Raw genomic sequence first — 19,226 nt, 5'->3', positions numbered from 1 at the left:
TCTCTCTCTCTCTCTCTCTCTATATATATATATATATATATATATATATATATATATATATATATATATATATATATATATATATAGAACTAGGCTGGAATACTATCAATAGCACCAAACTATTGGTGCTATTGATTTTTTAGCCCTTAGATTGAGAAATGGGTGATTAGGATGATGTGGACCTCCTAGGGTTGAGTGAATGGTTGGTTGAATAGTATAATCTAACGGATAAAAATAATCAGAGAGTTAAATCTAACGGTAGAAAACTCGATAGCACCAAATCTTTAGTGCTATCGATAGTACCCTAGCTAGACTCTCTGTATATATATATAGAGCTAGGCTGGTATACTATTGGTAGCACGGAGGCCTCCGTGCAACCAAGTTGTTTTCAATGATGCGGCTTCCAAATCGACGATCGATTCCGTTAGACTTGATTTATACTATTGAAAAATATTTGAAAACTAAATTTTATAATTTTTCGATATCATTTGGCTAGTGATGAAAAGGTCTCAAAATTGATAATTTTAATGGTAGATTTGATGCATTTGTGAATTTAACGGTTTAAAACAATCCAAATTTGATGAAATTTTTATAGAATTTTTTTTTTCACTATTTAGAGTAAAATCAATATCTCTGATTTTAAATTCAAGTTTTTTATCATCATTTTTTAGGAGATTTTTATTTTCAGCCGTTTATTTTTAGACTATTCGTTTGATAAGTAAATGATGCCAAAAATTTATAAAATTTAGTTTTCAAATACTTTTAATACTATAGATCAAGTCTAACGGAGCCGATCGTCGAATTGGAAGCCGCATCATCGAAAACAACTTAATAGCACGGAGGCTTCTGTACTACCGAATTAGAAGCTACAATATATGTATGTATGTATGTATGTATGCATGCATGTATTGGAAGCCGCATCGTGGAATTGGAAGCCGCAATATATGTATGTATGTATGTATGTATGTATGTATTGTGACATGGGCATTTACTTCTTTGAGCTCATCCGGGGGACTTGGCTTGTCGTCATAGTGCCACTACGAGTCTACGACCTGTCTACTCCACAGTCGCTCTACTTAAAAAATCATTCATCGGCAAAAAAAAAAAAAAAAAAAAAAAAAGTACCAAAGCTTTTGTTACAGTGTGAAGTTCAAATAAAATTTCAAAACCCAAAATAAAAGATGCTCAAATTACTTAGAAAACACTAATAAAACATCGCTTTTACAGACGCTCAGCGTGGGCCAACGACATGCGGGTTCTAATGTGCCCATTTTGATCACGTGTATCTATTTAATTACTTCGGACTAGGGTTTAGAATTATAAATATGTATATAATTCTAGAAGCATTTAGTTAATTCGAGGTTGAACAGCTGTTAAACATCTAATTATAATAAGCTTATGAGTCATTCTGCTTGGATAGCACGCGATCAAAACAACCTGCTTGCTGTGCATTTAGTCAGATATTTTATTTGTTAGAGGATAAGCACAAGATCAAACACCTTGTTTTTTTTTTTTTTTTAATCACGATTATTAAGAATGAGACCATCACTTTTTTTTATAATATCTAATTTAGTATTGTAAAGTGACTTTTTCGGAAAAAACAAGATTTGTTATCTCGACTGCTAGTTTTTCAGTAGGTGTTGGTCATTGTAAAAAATATTTTGTTAATGGTATTTATGATAGGATGGTCGGTTGGAGAAATAGACTTTAAGATTTAATTTAGTTTCACTTTGTTTAATTCCTTGAACTTTAGTTATTGTGTGACCATCCTAATAGCAAAATTGTTGCAAGACCAGGGAGTTACAATTTTTTCTGTGAATTTTCTTTCTCTTTTTTTTTGCTTTTTCCCCTACTGATTAGTTCGTCGAATTGATAAAAGGCTACTTACTAAATTAGTGGGCTCCACTCCGAGTATACTACGGTAACCTCTTTGAGGAACTTTGCTGACTCGATGAGCCTAATAGCAAAATTGTTGCATACGGTAAAGTTACTGTTTTTCTGTGGATTTTCTTTTTTCTTTTTTTTTTTTTTTTCCGATAGGTTTGATGAATTCACAAAAAGATTATTAAATTAAAGAGCTCCACTTTGAGTGTACTGTGGGAACATTTTTTAGAAACTTTGCTGACTCGGTAAGTCTAAGGACTCCACTCCAAGTATACTATGGGGACCTCTTTGAGAAACTTTGCTGACTCGGCGAGCCTAATAGCAAAATTGTTGCATACCATAAAGTTACTTTTCTTTTCTGTGGATTTTCTTTTTTTTCCGACTGATAGGCTTAATGAATTCACAAAAAGATTATTGAATTAGAGGGCTCCACTTTGAGTGTGCTGCGGGAATATTTTTGAAAAACTTTGCTGACTCGGCAAGTCTAGGGCTCCACGCTGAGTATACTGCAGCGACTTTTTTGAGAAACTTTGCTGACTCGACGAGCCTAATAGCAAAATTGTTGCAGCACCATAAAATTACTTCTTTTCTGTGGATTTTCTTTTTTTCTAGCTGATAGGCTTGTCAAATTTACAAAAAGACTACTAAATTAGAGGGCTCCAATTCAAGTGTACTGCAAGAATATTTTTGAGAAACTTCGCTGACTCGGCGAGTCTATTTAGCTCACTAAATCTATAAATATAACACAACGTTTTTTTTTTTGCAGTCAGCAAGTTGAATCTTTTTAGAAAAGTAAAAAGAATATTGAGAATTGACGGTAGAATTTCCCTTCCCAAATTATACACGATCAATTGCATCTTCACTTGTTCCAGAAACATCTTAGTTATTCTAGAATACCCAAGCTTGTCCAAAACAAGCATCTTCTTCGAGAATTTATTGTGTTTAGAATAATAATAAGTTATTTTCATCATTGCTGTGAAGTGTAGCGGAGAGTGACAACAACAAGGCCACATTGATCACACGGGGATAGAGTGTATAATCCTCACATTTATCATATGTTCTCAGTAGTTAAGCATGATATATATATATATATATATATTTGGTGTTTTTTTGGTCAGCATGTTAGTTATGTTTAGTTTGATTTCTCATGAGTCTTCATTTATTTAAAAAAAAAAAAAAATCTTTAAGAAAGACAACCTTCATCAAAGAATTAAAGAAGACATGCTACATTGCAACCACGCCAGAGCCTTTTCACCACCACACCAAAATCCTAAAACTACACTGCGACAAGTAAAGCATGACACTCTCTCTCTTTCTCTCTCTCTCTCTCTCTCTCTCTCTCTCTCGTGCGCACTTTTGCCCCTAAACTATCTACTATTTACTCCAAACTTTTCCAAATTCTTGAGACCACTAATTCCACTTCTAATGCATACTACCCCGAATTTTGATATGCGACTGTACAAAATATATAAAATTTTGATTAATTTAAAGATGCATTCCAAAATATGATTTTGCCTCAGCAAATCAAATATATCAAGAGTCCGCGGAAGATCCTTTGAGGGGGGAGTGTGGGGCCCAACACATTTCCCTAATTCTTACTCTAACAAACTTGCGCTGGATTAACCAACCAATAATTGCCCGACACGTGTGAGTTGCATCCCAGCTGGGAATTCGACCGGCCTAGCCCCGAAGCCCAAACCGGTATGGGCCTGAACCGGGACGGTGACTTGAACCGGAATCTCGGCCGAATTGGGAGCCACAGCTGGAGCAGGGAACATGGCCATGGACGCCGCCGCCGCTTCCCCTCTCTTCCGCCTCTTCGGCGGCGACGAGGGCGATCGGGGCGAGGAGATCGCGGAGGAGGAGGAGGACGACGACGACGACGACGACGAGGTCGACGAAGAGGGCTCGGGCGAGGAGCGCTTCGACGACGACGGCGAAGCGGGCGCGGGCGCGGGCTCGGACGCGTGCGACCCGATCCGGAGCGGGAAATTGAGGAGCGCGCGGGAGCCGCGCATCCGGTACGCGGCGCGGTCGTAGGCGAGCGCGGCGTCCTCGGCGGTCTCGAAGGTCCCGAGCCAAACCCTAGCCCCGTTCTTCGCCGGGTCCCTGATCTCCGCCGCGAACTTCCCCCACGGCCGCTGCCGCACCCCTCTGTAGTGCTTCCCCTTCGCCGCCGCCGCCCGCGGCTGCGTCGGAGTCTGAGGCATCGGCGCCGGCGTCGGAGTCGGCGTCGGCGCCGCGTCCGCCGCCGTTGCCGCCGCCGGGAGCGGATCGGGGTTGGGGGGCCCGTCGGGGAGCCAGCCCTGGGAGATGGCGTCGCGGAGGGCGCCGAGGACGACCATGTCGTCGGAGTCGTCGACGCGGAAGGGGAGCTCGCCCCACTGCGCGGCGACGAGGCTCCCGAAGCTCGAGCTCCGGCAATACACGGGGCCTCCGCCTCCGCCCTGCGGTGGTAAGCTCATCACCGCGGCGGAGGGCATCTCGAGGTCGTCGAGGAGGAGGTGGCGGATGGACTCCAGGTGGAGGTCGAGGTCCCCGGCGGAATGGCCCGTCATTTGGGACATGGTGCCGTCACCGCCGGTGGGAGCTAGTTTCTTTCTTTCTTCCTTTTTTTCGTTTTGTTTCGGAGGAGTTGGGTTAGATGCGGTGGTGAAAGTGGAAATTGGGGTTGGAAAGGGTGGGTGTGAGGAAACGGTTTTATATATCCGAGAAATGTTGGGGGTGGGACCGTGGGAGGTCGAATTCGGGCAACTCGTGCTTCCGTGAATTTTCCTCGTTTACGAGCACGTGATGAAATGCCCAATTTTCTTTCTTTTTAATATATTTTTTTATTCGTTTTTTTTAAAATATTATATATTTTTTTTTGTTTTGTTGTTCGAACTTTGAAGGTCAGGTAATAATAATAATAATAATAAATTAATTTTCTTTGTAACTGTGGAAGCGTCGGCAAGGAGAGCCCTCTACTTAGGCATTGTTTATCACATATATATTAACTTAGACCATCAGATATTCTATTTTTATCTTTATCTCATCATCACTACAATACGTGAGTGCAGTTACAGATGGCCAAATATATTATTATTATTATTATTATTATTATATCATATAAATTTTTTTAATGCGGCATATGAGTTTGACAGTACAGTAATAATGTTATAGAAATCCGTGCTTTTAAGGCTAGAGATGTTTTCTGATTAAAACACATATTTTTGAACACTCTTTTAATGGGAATTTAATTAACTTGACTCAATAATTTAGAAAAGAAATCGATGAGACAGCAGGGCAGATAATTAGACAATTTTTTAGGAAGAATATGGTAGAAGAGAAGGTACACTCAAAAATTACTCCCATGGAGCAGTGGCCAGTGGATGACATCAGATGTGAGGCCGTCAGCGAGGGTGACACGTAGGATGGCATTTTGTCGCGTCGTGGAGGGGGGGATGCACAAGTAAGAGCGGTTGGCCCACTCGCCCATTTCTGTGAACCAGCGCGGTGGGTCTCACAATGGGTGGAAACTTTGCTCATTAAAAAAAAATATATATATATATATATATCTTTTCGTCAATTTTTTCATTAATATTTTGTTAAATTATATACACAAAAAATTCAGATATTCCATCTAGATTTATCGAATATTCACTTTAGTGCGCTTTAATTTTAACTTTATCACTGATTTAATAAAAAAAAATTAGTGAAAACGATAATAAAAAGATAAAAATGAAACCACATGACACTAACTTGATACACTTTAAACAACAGAGTACTAAAATAAGTAAGTGCGAAATCACAGAAGTGGTGTTTGAAGTTTACCCTAAAAAAAAAAATCACCATTCCATTTGATTAATGAGGGTTCTCTATCTCCCTATTCCACAGAAAAAAAAAAAAGGAAAAAGGCAAGAAAGAAAAATTAATTCTTTTTAGTAAACCATAGCAATTTATCTGTTTTAAATATTTTTTTTTTAAAAAAAGCTTCGTTTGAAAAATAAACCGACTAGGTGTCGAATTAGAAATATTAAAAATTAATTATTAAACACTTCGCCAATTACACTAAACACAGATAGTGAGAAAAAAGTTAAATAAGATGACGAGGACGGGAAGGTGGATATATTTACATTTAGGTCCTCATTTAGATTGGGTAAATTTTTGTACTACACTAAATAGTATGGCAAATGTCTAAAAAAATTTACTTTATATTTAGAATGTCAACTTAATTACATGTAATACAAGGAGAATAGAGACCTTCTTCAACCACTTCAATATAAAGAAAAGAAAAATTTTGTCCAACTTGATTCGTGCCCAATTTGATTTCAGAATCTACAATTTTGAATATCAAAATAAATTATAGTATATCCAAATATAACTTGTGTCAAATAAAATTCCAGTAATACGGGATTATGATATAAGAGCAAATCAGAGGAGAAGATAGGGGATGTTTGGCCCTGCTTTCGAAAAGAGATTTTGAATCCAAAAGTGATTTTGAGTTCAGTAGAATATTTGACAACAAGTGTTGAAAAAATTTAATTTTATTTTTCAGAATAAAATTTAAAAATTTAAATTTGATTCTTGAATCAGAAATTAAAAAAAAAAACTGTTTCTTGAAATTTGATTCTGATTTTGGACTAAAACTTCAAAATTTTATTTTACATTTAATTTTTAAATTTTAAATATTAAATTATTTTTTAAATCAAAAGATCAAATTTTAAATTTTGTACGAATTTAAATTTAAAAATTTAGTAAGAATATTAATATATGCAAATATCAAAATATTTTTTGCCAAATAGCTTTACAAAATTACTTTAGAAAAAATACTTTTATCTAAACTTAGCCGAACACCCTATAATTTTTAACCAAAATTAATTTTTCAAATCGAAATCAATTTTATAAAAATTACTTTTTTTAAATGTAACCCAAACCGGTGCATATTCGCATATAGAAGGCGTTAACGTCAGCGGAGGGGAACAGAAGCTTCCAAAGTTGGGAAACGGCTGTGGCGAGTGGAAAAATTGGTGAAAAATAATAAGAATAAAAAATAAAAAAATAAAAAAAATAAAAAAAAAGTTTCCAACTTTTGGCGAGGGATCGCAGATCGAGAGAGCGACTCCGGATAGATGCAATGTTTCTAGACCGACTCGTTCGGATAAGGTCGACGGTGGTGGGACCCACTCGCATTACCTGATCTACCTCCGTCGCCTGCAAACACGGTCGTACCGATCCACTCCAAACAACCACTCCCAACACGCCACGTCGGACTCCCGCGCCAACCGAAGCCACGTGGCATACGTCGCATCCTCTTTAATGGATGACCTTTTTCCGCCATATTCGGCTTTTTTGCTTACGTCTCCGACTATCATACCCAACAATAATTAACGATATAATTAAAGAATTTAATTATTTTTTTTCTTACAAATGTTGAATTTAATACTTTAATCTCGACCCGTCTATATCTCGCACGTGCCTTTTTTTTTATTATTATTTTTGGGGTCCCGTTTGTTGTAGCGATCCATTCGTGCATGTACAAAAAAGAAACGAGCAAACACTACGCTATTTACATAATAGTCCTCGCTTAATGCAACCTGTTACATTATAATATAGGGGCATATATAACCTTGTCATTTTCACGATTTCTTGCGAATAATATATTTCTCATTTACCACGTGATAAAATTAGAGGATCGAGCATGCATTTTGTCCAAATCAGCAAGAAAAATTGGGGAGTTAGTTGATTCAATACAATTTAGATGACCATTGAATGGTGTTAAATTAATTAAATAGAATATCCAAAGAGAAATTTATAGTTAGAAGTGATTAATTTGTTGGGTTATTCACTGGCATGTCGAAAATAGTTTTGCATAAAAAGGATGAGTAAATACGTGCTATATATATACAATTTTATTTAAACCCAAAAATAAAAATTTATCATAATTTATCAAACGAATGTAATAATAGATATGTCGTATTTTTTATCAAAAAATATATATATATATTTTTTTAAACTCACAATAAGAATACGTACGTACGAGGTAATAACTTTGTTTTTGAGTCATTAATTTGTCCACCCAGGAGCACATGTAGATTTGAACTAGTAATTACTAATATTATTAATATAGATCAATTTTAGTAGGTAAACCCTTAGTTAATATGAATGGAACTAATACAATTTTTTGTTGACTATACAATATCACATGTACCAACAAGCCAACATGTCAATAGATATATTCTCCCCAAGTATATATTTTACTATTGATCTTCATGTATTATTATTTGATTCACTTTTTGACAATTGCAAAGCTGCATAATTTATTGTATTTGTTAACACTAATTAGGAGATTTCCACAATCTAATAGTGCGTCACACTATCTCAAACAGTTCTCGATTGGTTTGAGTTATATGCTTTTCATGTTGTGTGAATTCGCATAGATGCTACATATGATCACTATGACTAGAGATAAACTAAATTAGTTATTCTAATAAAAGTCATTTGACTAAAAATGAGTATCCAATTTATTCTAAAATAACCATCATTTTCATCTTGACCCAACCATAGATCTCACACCTTGCAAGCTAAAAGAAGGTCGAAATGCATGATGTTACGCCGCATCTCGCTGTTAGATTTGTTGGCGGCATGATTTGTCAATTATTTCTACATATTCAGCCACTCGCTTCGTTTTACAAAATCAACTTACTTTCTGTGTAAGTGAGAAAGGTTTGAAAATTTCTACTAATTTCCATTTATAAAAAATGAGTAAAAGGCCGGGCGTACACCAAACCAAAAAAATACCTAAAATAAGTAAAGTGAGATTTGCAAATATATATATATATATATATATATATATATATATATATATATATATATAATTAGGCTAGAATATATATACTATCAATAGCAGCAAGTTATTGGTACAATTAAGTCTTTGGCCCTTGAATAAAAAGATGTACGGTTAGGATGATGTGGGCTTCTTAGGGTTGAGGTCTATAATAATAGTTGCAATAGCTAGCTTTGCATGCAATTTGTAACGATCATCACAGATCAATTAATGAAAAGGTTCACTCCGTAATGCACTGCATATATATATAGTGGCCTTTGTACTACATATTAACATTTTACTGCTTTTGAAAGAAGCTTCGTAGAATAAATAATAGGTTTGTGAAACAACGTAAAAAATAACCGTAAAAGAAGGGTCTTATTTAGTATATAATTTGCCTGAATAAGATGTTGAACATAGATAAAATTCTCTCCCGACTCTTAAACATGGGTGTATATAACTTTTAATTTCTTCTGTTCACTTCATTTTATTCCAAATAAACTAACTTCCAAAATGTTAAGTCATTAATTGAACTATAACTTAAGTAAATTAATGCAGGTCTAAAATAATACAAATTAAAAGCAGAAACAATTAAACTGGAACATAGCAAAGCAAAAAAAAAAAAAGAAAATTAATTTTCTCATCATGGTTTAATTAAAGAGTTCGATAAAATTCATTTTGGTACTCGAAGAAATGTCAAAAGTTACAGCTAGCGCACTAGGACGAATGAACCCATAAATTAATGTGCGCTGATCGATGGCGATCGGACGGCTATGAGAGATCAGCTGCAGATCATAGAATATATACAAGATCACAATTAATTAAAATATTTGTTGGGGGGGGAGATTGACTAGTCAAAGGGTCATCTTTGAATTTGACTGTGGAATTTGTGGAGCCACCATGGCCCACTTTTACCATTTATTAATTAATATAACAAGGAGAGGAAAAGTGGCTTTTGGTTTTGGTGCACGGTCTACGTCAACGTGGAAAGCCACTACCGTGCGTAGATAAAAAATGGACCGTAAACCTGGGTCCGTATCTTAAGCTCCTTCCTGGGTATTTCCCTCCTCTTTGTCACGAGGTGACATCTAATTAATGTAAGTATAATTAATTAACTTGGATTAAAAAGACTACGCCATGCACAGTGTCAATTAAATATCATCACTAAGAATGATGAGTGTGTCAATGGACCCATCGACTACTACTATAAATAAATACTAAAATCGATTACGATCATGAAGAACTTGCATGGTATCAGAACTGATCCTAAGCCTGCTTGGCTCCTCGAGATTTTGCATGTTGCTAATCGATCTTTTTACCCATGCATATCCTTTTAAATTAGTTCGATTATTTGGATGCGTGAATATCTTGTTCAACATAAACATTTGATTGAATGGAATATATTCCGAAGATGCTGCTTACACCACTATAGCATGAATGATCACTAGTCAATCGATTATTTCCTCACGTGAAATGCACTAATCTAAAAAATTGAATTATTGAGATTTTACAAGAACTAATTATAATCAAATGCTTTGGTTATGATCGCTAAATGACACACACCTCTCTATACTTCATTAATTATCATCAACAAATTTTCAACATCTAAGATATATAATCAATTGAAAGAGGGACAGCAAAACCAATAGATTAATTAAGATTATCATGCCATACAAATCATTATCACTATATGTACTGGAAATTTTACCTTGGCTCTTAATAGATGTCAAAAAGTAATTTGGAATGGATTATAATTCCAATAAGAAAATCCAAAAATTCTACATTTACTTGTGAGAACCACTTGTTTCCATTAGTCAAACACCCTTTTGTCTTTTCATTAATTAATTAAAATATTGATGACAATGAAAGCATTATTTTATTTAATTATCTAAATCCTATAGGATCAACTTAGATAAAAGTGTAGACGCATCTAATAGATATCAAATAATACACTTTGCAGGCGCGCGAGAAGAGCCCTAAGATTATGTCGAATAAAAGATCGAACGGCTGAGATAAGGTAAGATGGAATATATAAAGAGTAGTTTAAGTTGATTATTTAGTATCATATTTGAATTTGACTACTGATCCTGCTGATGCATCAAAGGTTGTGTTTTTTTTAAAAATAAAATAAAAAATTAAGAATAAAGAAAAGAGAACAAATGGCATGTTGAAAGTTGAAACCCTCACGTGTGATTATGGCGTTGTTAGCGCGATTCAAAATCATGGCCGTTTCCAGGGTGTTTCGTGTTTTTAATATTAGAATATTCTTGGAGAATATTTGAATCAGAATAGCATGGTGAAAAAGTGAAATTTGCCAAAAGAAGAAATCTTATTATTTTAATTAGTGCCGATTCTCTACAAACTCTCTTTAATTACCAATTGACTTATTGATATGATATTGATGGACATAACCAACTGTCTCTAGCGCAAATGATAAAAAATTTGGTGGTTGGTATCTGAGATTCTAAATTTAAATTCTAGTTAATTCATATTTTCGGTTAAATTTATTTCTAAAAGAACTAAACGAATCGAATAATATGCTACATTTCTCTAAAAAAAAAAATGGAAGAGAAGATATTGATGAACATGATATAAAAAATTTTGATTGTTTGACACTACCAATCTTTACGTGTTTGCTATGTTGCGCATGAAATTGCTATAAAAGGATTCATCTTGTGAGGAGCACACTGCACACAGCATTACCTTATTTATTTAATATTCAAGCTCGTTGGAACCTGGAACCCTCTGATGTATTAAAAGAGATTTTTTATACCACAAAACGTGCAGAAGATTTCAACAAACGCATTATATTAAAATAATAATCTAAACTTAAATAAAATATTATTAGAGACAAATTTAAGTTATTTACGTAATTAGAGTATGATTTATAATTATTCAAAACAAAAGTTAAATTTATCATCTGTTATAAGTTGATAGCTCTATATAGTTAGGTATAAGATTAATTAAAGGAGCAAATCATAGTAGACATGACTGCATAAGGCCGAGAGTGTCGTCCAAGTATAATTAAATACTTTTTACTAATAAAGTATTAATTTAATTTTCAACTTTCTCCTCTAATATCTCCTTTTCATATTATTTTATTCGATTTTAGATATTGGGTTACATAATTGGTATCAGCATAAATACCGATTTCAATAATTGATATAAAAAAAATCACGTTTTCAACAATTGGTATTAGAGCCAAAAATAAGTTAGACGATAATAGATTCGAAAAGAATATAGAATGAATGTACCAGATAGCTATGTCAAAGTCAAGCAATTCGTAGCAGATTGACGAAGATGACGTTCAGGTGAAACTGAAGTAAGGAATCACTTCGAAGAAAAAATGGTTGTGATACTTGATGAAAAGAGAGCAACGAGAGCCCGTGAAGAGATCAAAGAAGATTTGACCAGATAGCATGGAGGGTTAGCCAAGCAAGCCAAAGTACAGAAAATTCAGCGAGATTTCGATAAACTAAGGACGTCATCCAAATAGAAGGGTACAAATCCGAACTTATTTTTCGAATCTTCAAGTTTTGTTATGGATTTAGATTGATTTATTCAATATGGCTTACCAAAGTTCGATGGAATAAACTTTAAATAATGAAAAATAGTCATCCGATATTTTTTAGAATCTCAAGATTTGTGTAGTGTAATGGAGAACAGTAATTTTGAAAAAGAATTTGGTAAAAAAGAATTTAAAAAGAAAGACAGAAGTTTTAGCATATACTTTTTAAGCAATGAATTTATCGTTGATTGAAAAAATTTCAAAAACAAAGACGGCACGAGAAACGTGGAGATTGCTACTGAAAATTGGAGGAGAAGATTTTTAATAAAAGAATGAAATTCTAGAAGAATAAAAAATTCAACCAAACGACGAAAATACAAAAACCCAAATTAGCAAAGGAATTTGGAAGTAAAAATATGATCAAAATCATGAAGAAGATCAAATTTATAAAAAATATATCGATGATTAAGACTGTAAGACTCAGGCCAACGAGAATTAATTAATGTTAGAAAAAATCACGTTTTTAGCACATCAGCTAATTCGTATACCATTCATATAAAAGGCCGATTTCGACTAATAAGTACAATAAGTAGGTCGGCCAAAAAGTGGGATTTAATTAGTGGCTAAGGTTAATCTTGTTGTCCAAATGGACGACAAAATAAACTGATTAATGTACAAAATTTTTCTAATATGGTTAGAGTCAATTTGCGTCTCTCGAATCCAATTCATGCTTTTTAAGAAACCAAAAATGCACATAAAATAGGTTAGGCCAATAAACTTTAAAGCTATGGTCATCTTGAAGGTGCCCTGAATAGTAAATTATATTACACCATTATATAAATCATATCCAAGAGAAAAGTGATACAAGCATATGCATATTTAGTAGTGATAGATGGAATTTACTGAACCTGTTTAAATTCACTTACTATATAATGACCGGATTTAATAAATTTTCATGTGAGTAGCAATTTTGAATTGAGGTACAACAAACCTAGTTCATCCGATTCTCTTGTGATTTAATTAGAGTACTATGTCACAAATTATTTACATTTTCTTTTTGGACCTTTACATTACTATTGGTGGATGGACTAGCACATGCAGAAAAGAATCTTCCGTATAAAATTTTGGAGTTAAGTTTGGGGTGTTGTCGAAAAAGTCATTGTATGATAAGGACAAGGAGCATCGCCTTATCTTCACGTAATGTCAAGTTCAATGCATCTGTCCTTAACATACAAGCAAAGTTTTGATTACTGCCACTCTATATGAACTCATATTTGTGCGTACAAAATCAAATTGCACTGTAGTTACTTAAAAGTACCTTCGCAAGTGTGTAAAATTGTAAAAAAATTACTCCTGCAAAGTTTTTAGTGACACGTCGCGTCTTGCAAATGCTATCTTTAAAAGGGCCATCTCTTACATTAGCGGATTATGTTCGTGCAAACGATATTTACATGCATAGATGTTTTATAAGATTTCGTGTATTGCGCATTAGAAATATGCGCATGGTAACAATAATAACTATCCTTACTTGTTATAGGGGTGGCCACTTCGCTTGTGAGTACGATGCGTTCACATGATTCAAATGGGTGTTGGGCCATGAGATGAATGAAAAGTATGCGGATTCGTTCACATTTGGGTTTTTGTGGGTTTGGGTCCATCACATAACTATTGTTTTCGGAATGTTCTGAAAAATAGTCACCATGTGTACGTTTTGCTGAAGGATTGGGGTGAGCTCCAGGTAGTGGTCCAGTTCTAAGCAATAATCGTGATTCCGTGGAGCTGCATCATCATCCTCATCGCCACCAGTCGTCATTACCGATCGCGACAGAGTTTATCAAATCGTTAGTGTTTGCTACTGCAAATAACATAATGGTATCAAATTCGCGTGTGGAAGTTTGTTTTAGGCTTAGTTTGGTACCGAGATGGATTTAACGCTATTAGATATAGTAGAGTTGAGAAAAAACATATAGGAATAGAGTAGAGTTGAGAAAAAGTATATAAGAATATGCTTCTGCGTTTTCTAATGTGACCGCAGAAAATATGCGAAATGTAATACTACGTACGAAATATAAAAACAGGTATTTTTTCATCGTCGTTTTTTACCGCACGTAATGCACTTTTTCCGCAATGTCAAACGAAGCCTTAATCAAGTTGTGTTGTTGATTTTCAGGTTGAGTTATGTGGACGAGATCATGCGTGGAGAGTCCTGATGAAGCCTAGCCCGACCCCGGTCGACGCGACCCAATTTATCGAGGTTTTTGCCTTCCTAAAAATAATGCAGAGGCCTGAAAAAGTTTGGCCCAGCCTAAGCTTTTAGTTTCTCAGAACGACCCAATAATTTACCTGTTGCATGATCCGATTCGATCGTGTCGTTAAATTAAGCCTGAATTTAAAAGTAGATATAAGAAAGTGCATAGAGTTTTTTGAAATTGGACTGTACAAAATTAACTTGGCTGATAATCCAAACATAATATATGGGCTGGCTCAAAATTTTCAATTCTGCGGTTTGTACATTTTCCTTATCACCAGTATTTTAGAGGCAGAGTTATAAGAAAATACGTAGAATTTTTTTATGAAGAACAGTGTTAGATTACTAAAATATTAACAAAATTCATGCAAAGAACGGGGTTGGATTATTAAAATATTGACAAAATTCATGAATTGCATAGAGAAGAGCATTAAAGATAATCCGAAACAACGCACAATATATTTCGAAAAATAAATTTAATTAAAAAATATAAATTAATTAAAATTTGAATTTGTGACCGAAGTACCAACTATCAATTCCGTGGCTAAGTGCGCACCTTCCATAGCGCACGAATTTTAGTTATGCTAGGATTTTGTTAGATTTGTAATTAATTTTCTAGTTTGATAAGAATTAATATTTGAATTTATTAAAGATAAATTAATATTTAAATATTAATTAGAGTAAAAATTTAACTAAATTAGGATAAATATTTATATCTATTAGAGATAAATTAAATATAATTTGAAGTTGAAATTCTAATTATCCTAAAATTTGGTATATCTTGGATGAAGCCTTATATATAGTTCCATATATGCAAATTGGCGAGTGTGTCTACGTGGTGTACGGCTGAGAGAGAAAAAGTCTCTTTAGAGGTGTCCTACAACAGAAAGATTGCATGCACCTAATAGGTACATTCAAAAAGAAGACTCGAGTTGTAATAATTTTATCGTAAACTGGAGTCATATATAATTTTTTTTATTTAATAAATTTTATTTTATTCGTATATTTATTTTATTATTATTTTTTTTATAATTGTATCAGATAAAAATTCTATGTGACGTTTCTGTTGTTGCGGAATTTTATATTTGATATCGGATCAATAGCAGTAGGTGTCCAAACGGGTTGCGGATTTTCGAGTACCAGATTCCCAGAGAGTTGCGGATTTCCGAGTAGCAGATTCCCAACAAGTTACGAACTATATTCGTCGGGAACGGCGTAATCGTCGCCGATTTGGACCGCGGTCGTGGAAGAACCCGCCCACCCTCAATCTCCGCCGTCCGATCGCCTTCCGATGGACCGTTGGATCGGCCTCCTCAATGTCTCCCTCACCGGTGGCGGCGGCGGCGGCGGCGGCGGCTGCGGCGGCGGCGGGCCCCTCTTCAGAGTCGCCGCCTCCCTCCTCCTCTCCCCTTCCTCCAAAACCCTAGCCGTACAAATCCCCTCTCCCCCTTCTCCACCCTCCCCCCCTCTCAAAACCCTAATTAAATTCCCTAATCCTTCTCCTCCTCCTCCTTGGGATCAGGTTCCCTCCGTGAACGCGATCCTCTTCAATGGGGATCGCGTCGAGGGCACGGGCGATCCGGTGATCGAGAAGCTCTCCGATCCGAGGAACGTCGCCGAGATACTCGTCTCCAAGCTCGGTGGCGCCGCCAACGCCTGGGTGGTGGACGCTTCCACCTTCGCAGGGTCTTTCGCCGTATACAAGGAGCTTGTGCCCACGGTGAACTCTCGGGGTGATCCGAGGCGATACCGTCCGAATAGGTTACCTGCGTCCTCTTCGATCGTTTCCATCTTAACGAAGTGCGTCGATCAGGTAGCTAAAAATTGGTTCTTTTGTTTCGATTGCATGATGTTGTTGTTCTATAGACCAATTTCTAATGTTTGCTTTTATCTACAAAGGGTTTTGGATTGTAAATTGTTGAGATACATGCTTAGAAATGGAGTAGGAGTTGCATTTACTCATATGGGGAATGCTAGAACCACAAAGGTTCCCTTTTTTTTTCTTTTGATTTTTTTTGACTCAATAATACAGTGGAAATTTTGCAATATAACTGTATGATCTTAAAGAGGTATACACAATATTATGGTTAGTAATTTCATATCTTGTGCATTTCACTATTCAGATTTCAATTGTGGGATTAAATCTGAATTTTTGCATACATTCTCCTTAGAAGATTCTGCAGGACTATATATGTAAATTAGATGATTTGTTGGGATGTAAGCAAAATCCTCTGTTCGTTCAAATTCCAGTTAATTTTCGAACTACCATAATTTGAGATTTTCATTTCCTTAGTTTTATAATTTATGTTCATTTATATTGCTGATTGCTGATTATCAGATCCAAAGTATGGTTTCTGGCGAGAGAATTCCTTCACCTCAGTTGCAAACCACTTCGCCGAGGACGATCATCTTAGGTTTCAGCAAGGGTGGGGTTGTCGTCAACCAACTGTTAACCGAACTTCCCTTTGCGGCATCTGAATCTCCTCGAAGCTCCAATAACAGTGCGTCATCCAGTACTCCACGTGAAACCAAATATCACATTGTCCCTGCTACTAAAGAAAGGCTTTTATTCAGCATCGCCGAATTCCATTATGTGGATGTCGGCCTAAACTGCGCCGGAGCATACTTAACTGATCGAGTTGTGATCAAGAAAATAGCTGATCACTTGCTGCTTAGGAATGCGAGTATTCGTTTCGGGCTTCATGGCACTCCTAGACAATGGTGTGACGATTATCGCCCATGGATTCGCAAGGAGAAGGACACATTGAAGCAGCTACTTGAAGATGAAGCTCGCAGGTGCGGAGGAAAACTACAGGTATTGGAGAGAGTATATCTTTCTAATAAGCCCCCTAGTTTGCAAATGCATTTTGAAATAATTGAACTCATGGATATAAGCTGATGTTCGTCAGATATGTACATTCCTATGGTTTGCCTGTATATTTATATGTTCCTACAGCTAATACTACAGTACAAGTCAGAGTGAATGTTTGCAGATCTCCTTTATCTCTCCTTCCATTTTCACAATAGATTTTAACGCATAACAAAGATGAGTTCATTCACCTTTAGTTGTCGGTTTCGTTCCTAGATTTTGTCTCTCTAGCTGATCAGTCCAGCAAAATTGGGGATGTCATTATATTTTTCATGGTAAATATTCTGGCTGTAACAGAGGAAGTCATGAATCGGCCTGTGTATTTCGCGTTCAAGATTTTGTGCGTCGTACAGTTTCTTACAGCAGCGTCGCTTTCGGATGTTAGAAAAAACTAGGTATCTTGGATCTGTTTGATATCCCTTCTAGCTTTGCTCTCTCCAGGTTGCATCTCTTAACATTGGTATTTGCAGCTTCGTTCTTCTCCTCTTCTTTGTGATTGATCTTTCTACTCAATCGCCCAGTGAGTTGCAGTTTTCTTCAGATCATTTTTTTTTTTAAAAAAAAGTTAAAGTTCATTGAAGGTGGCGGGGATTGAATCGAGAGACGAGAACGGTGGTTCGATAAATAGGTAGTTCATAGCTGATGCGCTGGACGGAGTCAAGCTAACAGGTTGTATGGAAGCGATCGGAAAGCGAGGATTTTCGTTCAATTATGAGTGGGAATTCGTATGATCTCGTGACTTCGGTCTTGAAACAAATACTGACGCTGATGACTCTTTTAAAGTTACAGAGTTCAGCATATTAGATCTACATTAAACAGAAATGCCCCGAGTCCTTTTAGACTTTCACTATGCACATAAAAGGGTGAAGTCCTACTACTTTGTTAAGCTTTGGTGAATGTTTTTCATGGGTTTGCTAAGATAAGCAAAAAAATTGTTGTGGCTAGATTTTATCCCTTAACCACTCACAAAACAAACAAACACACTACGGTCCGGACCGGGCCGGGCCATTAATGGCCTAGCCCAAGGTCGCGTCTTAAGCACCGGGCTCGATTTGCACCTCATCAGATTTACGTCAAATCCGAGGTGAGCTTGTTTATGTGCCATGCTTGGATCAGGTCAAGTTTAGGTCATATACTAAGGCTATACTACACTAAACCAAATAAGTAAATAGATGTGCAAATTTGTTCCGCTCCAGTTAAACTTTTGGAACTGGTTCCTTCCTTTTGGAACTGGTTTCATGAGACAGAAAAATGAATGAAGGAATAGGGTGTGCTATAACTAGTGAGGCCCCGCCCCGAACCCAACCCGACAAGTTTGATCATTTCAACCAAAACTCAATCGACATTCATTCGACGGACAGGTCGGGTCGGGTTGACCAGGAAAGCGGTCCCAACCCGCCAATCCAAGCGGTTTTGACTAAAACTCAATCTATATCATAGATAGCCAGATAGGTTGGATCAGGTCGAACCCAGTAGATTTGAATTAGTGTTTCCAACCCTAGCCATAGGCCTTCAAGTTGTAAAATGCTTTCATGAACCCCACAATATTAATGCGAAGTAATCAAGTTCCAACCATGCTTATCTACTCAAAATAATGCTCCTACTATACTTCACCACTATTGAGCAAGCCATCTCTTTCAATGAAATCGACTGCATTTTGATCTTACAACCCAACTAAATATTTAGAAAGCAAATGAAATATATCTCCATGAATCGTATCAGAGACGCGCAAAAATGACTAGATACAAATCCAACACTCTCCCCCTTCCTCTCTTGGATTAGAAGAGCCCTCAAACAAGGGGACAAAGCCAAATCATAAATGGCCAATACTAAGAGATAATTATCACCTCATTAATTAATAAATTGTTTTGGTCGTGTTAATCACGGGCTCGTCTTCGATCATAACAAGTGG

The 19,226-nt window shown here is 36.1% G+C and overlaps 2 protein-coding genes across 3 annotated transcripts; one reads left to right on the top strand and one right to left on the bottom strand.

Moving 5' to 3' along the window:
• LOC109707002 (ethylene-responsive transcription factor 2-like) lies at positions 3,051-4,574 on the bottom strand. Its single transcript, XM_020228032.1, has one exon. The coding sequence runs from the start codon at positions 4,449-4,451 to the stop codon at positions 3,504-3,506; it is 948 nt and encodes a 315-aa protein (XP_020083621.1). The 5' UTR covers positions 4,452-4,574; the 3' UTR covers positions 3,051-3,503.
• On the top strand, positions 15,285-17,454 carry LOC109707042. Of its 2 annotated transcripts, none has more exons than XM_020228100.1 (4): positions 15,285-15,353; positions 15,549-15,874; positions 15,968-16,258; positions 16,784-17,454. In XM_020228100.1, the coding sequence occupies exons 2-4, from the start codon at positions 15,737-15,739 to the stop codon at positions 17,342-17,344; spliced, it is 990 nt and encodes a 329-aa protein (XP_020083689.1). In that variant the 5' UTR covers positions 15,285-15,353; positions 15,549-15,736; the 3' UTR covers positions 17,345-17,454. The 2 variants fall into 2 exon arrangements, with proteins under 2 accessions (XP_020083689.1, XP_020083690.1); XM_020228101.1 differs by having other exon boundaries at positions 15,293-15,353; positions 15,552-15,874.

The sequence above is a fragment of the Ananas comosus genome, linkage group 3 (assembly GCF_001540865.1).
Source record: "Ananas comosus cultivar F153 linkage group 3, ASM154086v1, whole genome shotgun sequence".
Lineage (NCBI taxonomy): Eukaryota > Viridiplantae > Streptophyta > Magnoliopsida > Poales > Bromeliaceae > Ananas > Ananas comosus.
Note: the sequence above shows the minus strand (reverse complement) of the source record. Positions and strands in the feature narration are given on the sequence as shown.

Excerpts from the sequence above, each read along its gene's own strand:
- LOC109707002 (XM_020228032.1), bottom strand. The coding sequence starts at position 4,451 with ATGTCCCAAATGACGGGCCATTCCGCCGGGGACCTCGACCTCCACCTG.
- LOC109707042 (XM_020228100.1), top strand. The coding sequence starts at position 15,737 with ATGGACCGTTGGATCGGCCTCCTCAATGTCTCCCTCACCGGTGGCGGC. Across the intron at positions 15,875-15,967 it reads CTTCCTCCAAAACCCTAGCC|GTTCCCTCCGTGAACGCGAT; the intron begins GTACAAATCCCC and ends CCTTGGGATCAG. Across the intron at positions 16,259-16,783 it reads TAACGAAGTGCGTCGATCAG|ATCCAAAGTATGGTTTCTGG; the intron begins GTAGCTAAAAAT and ends GCTGATTATCAG.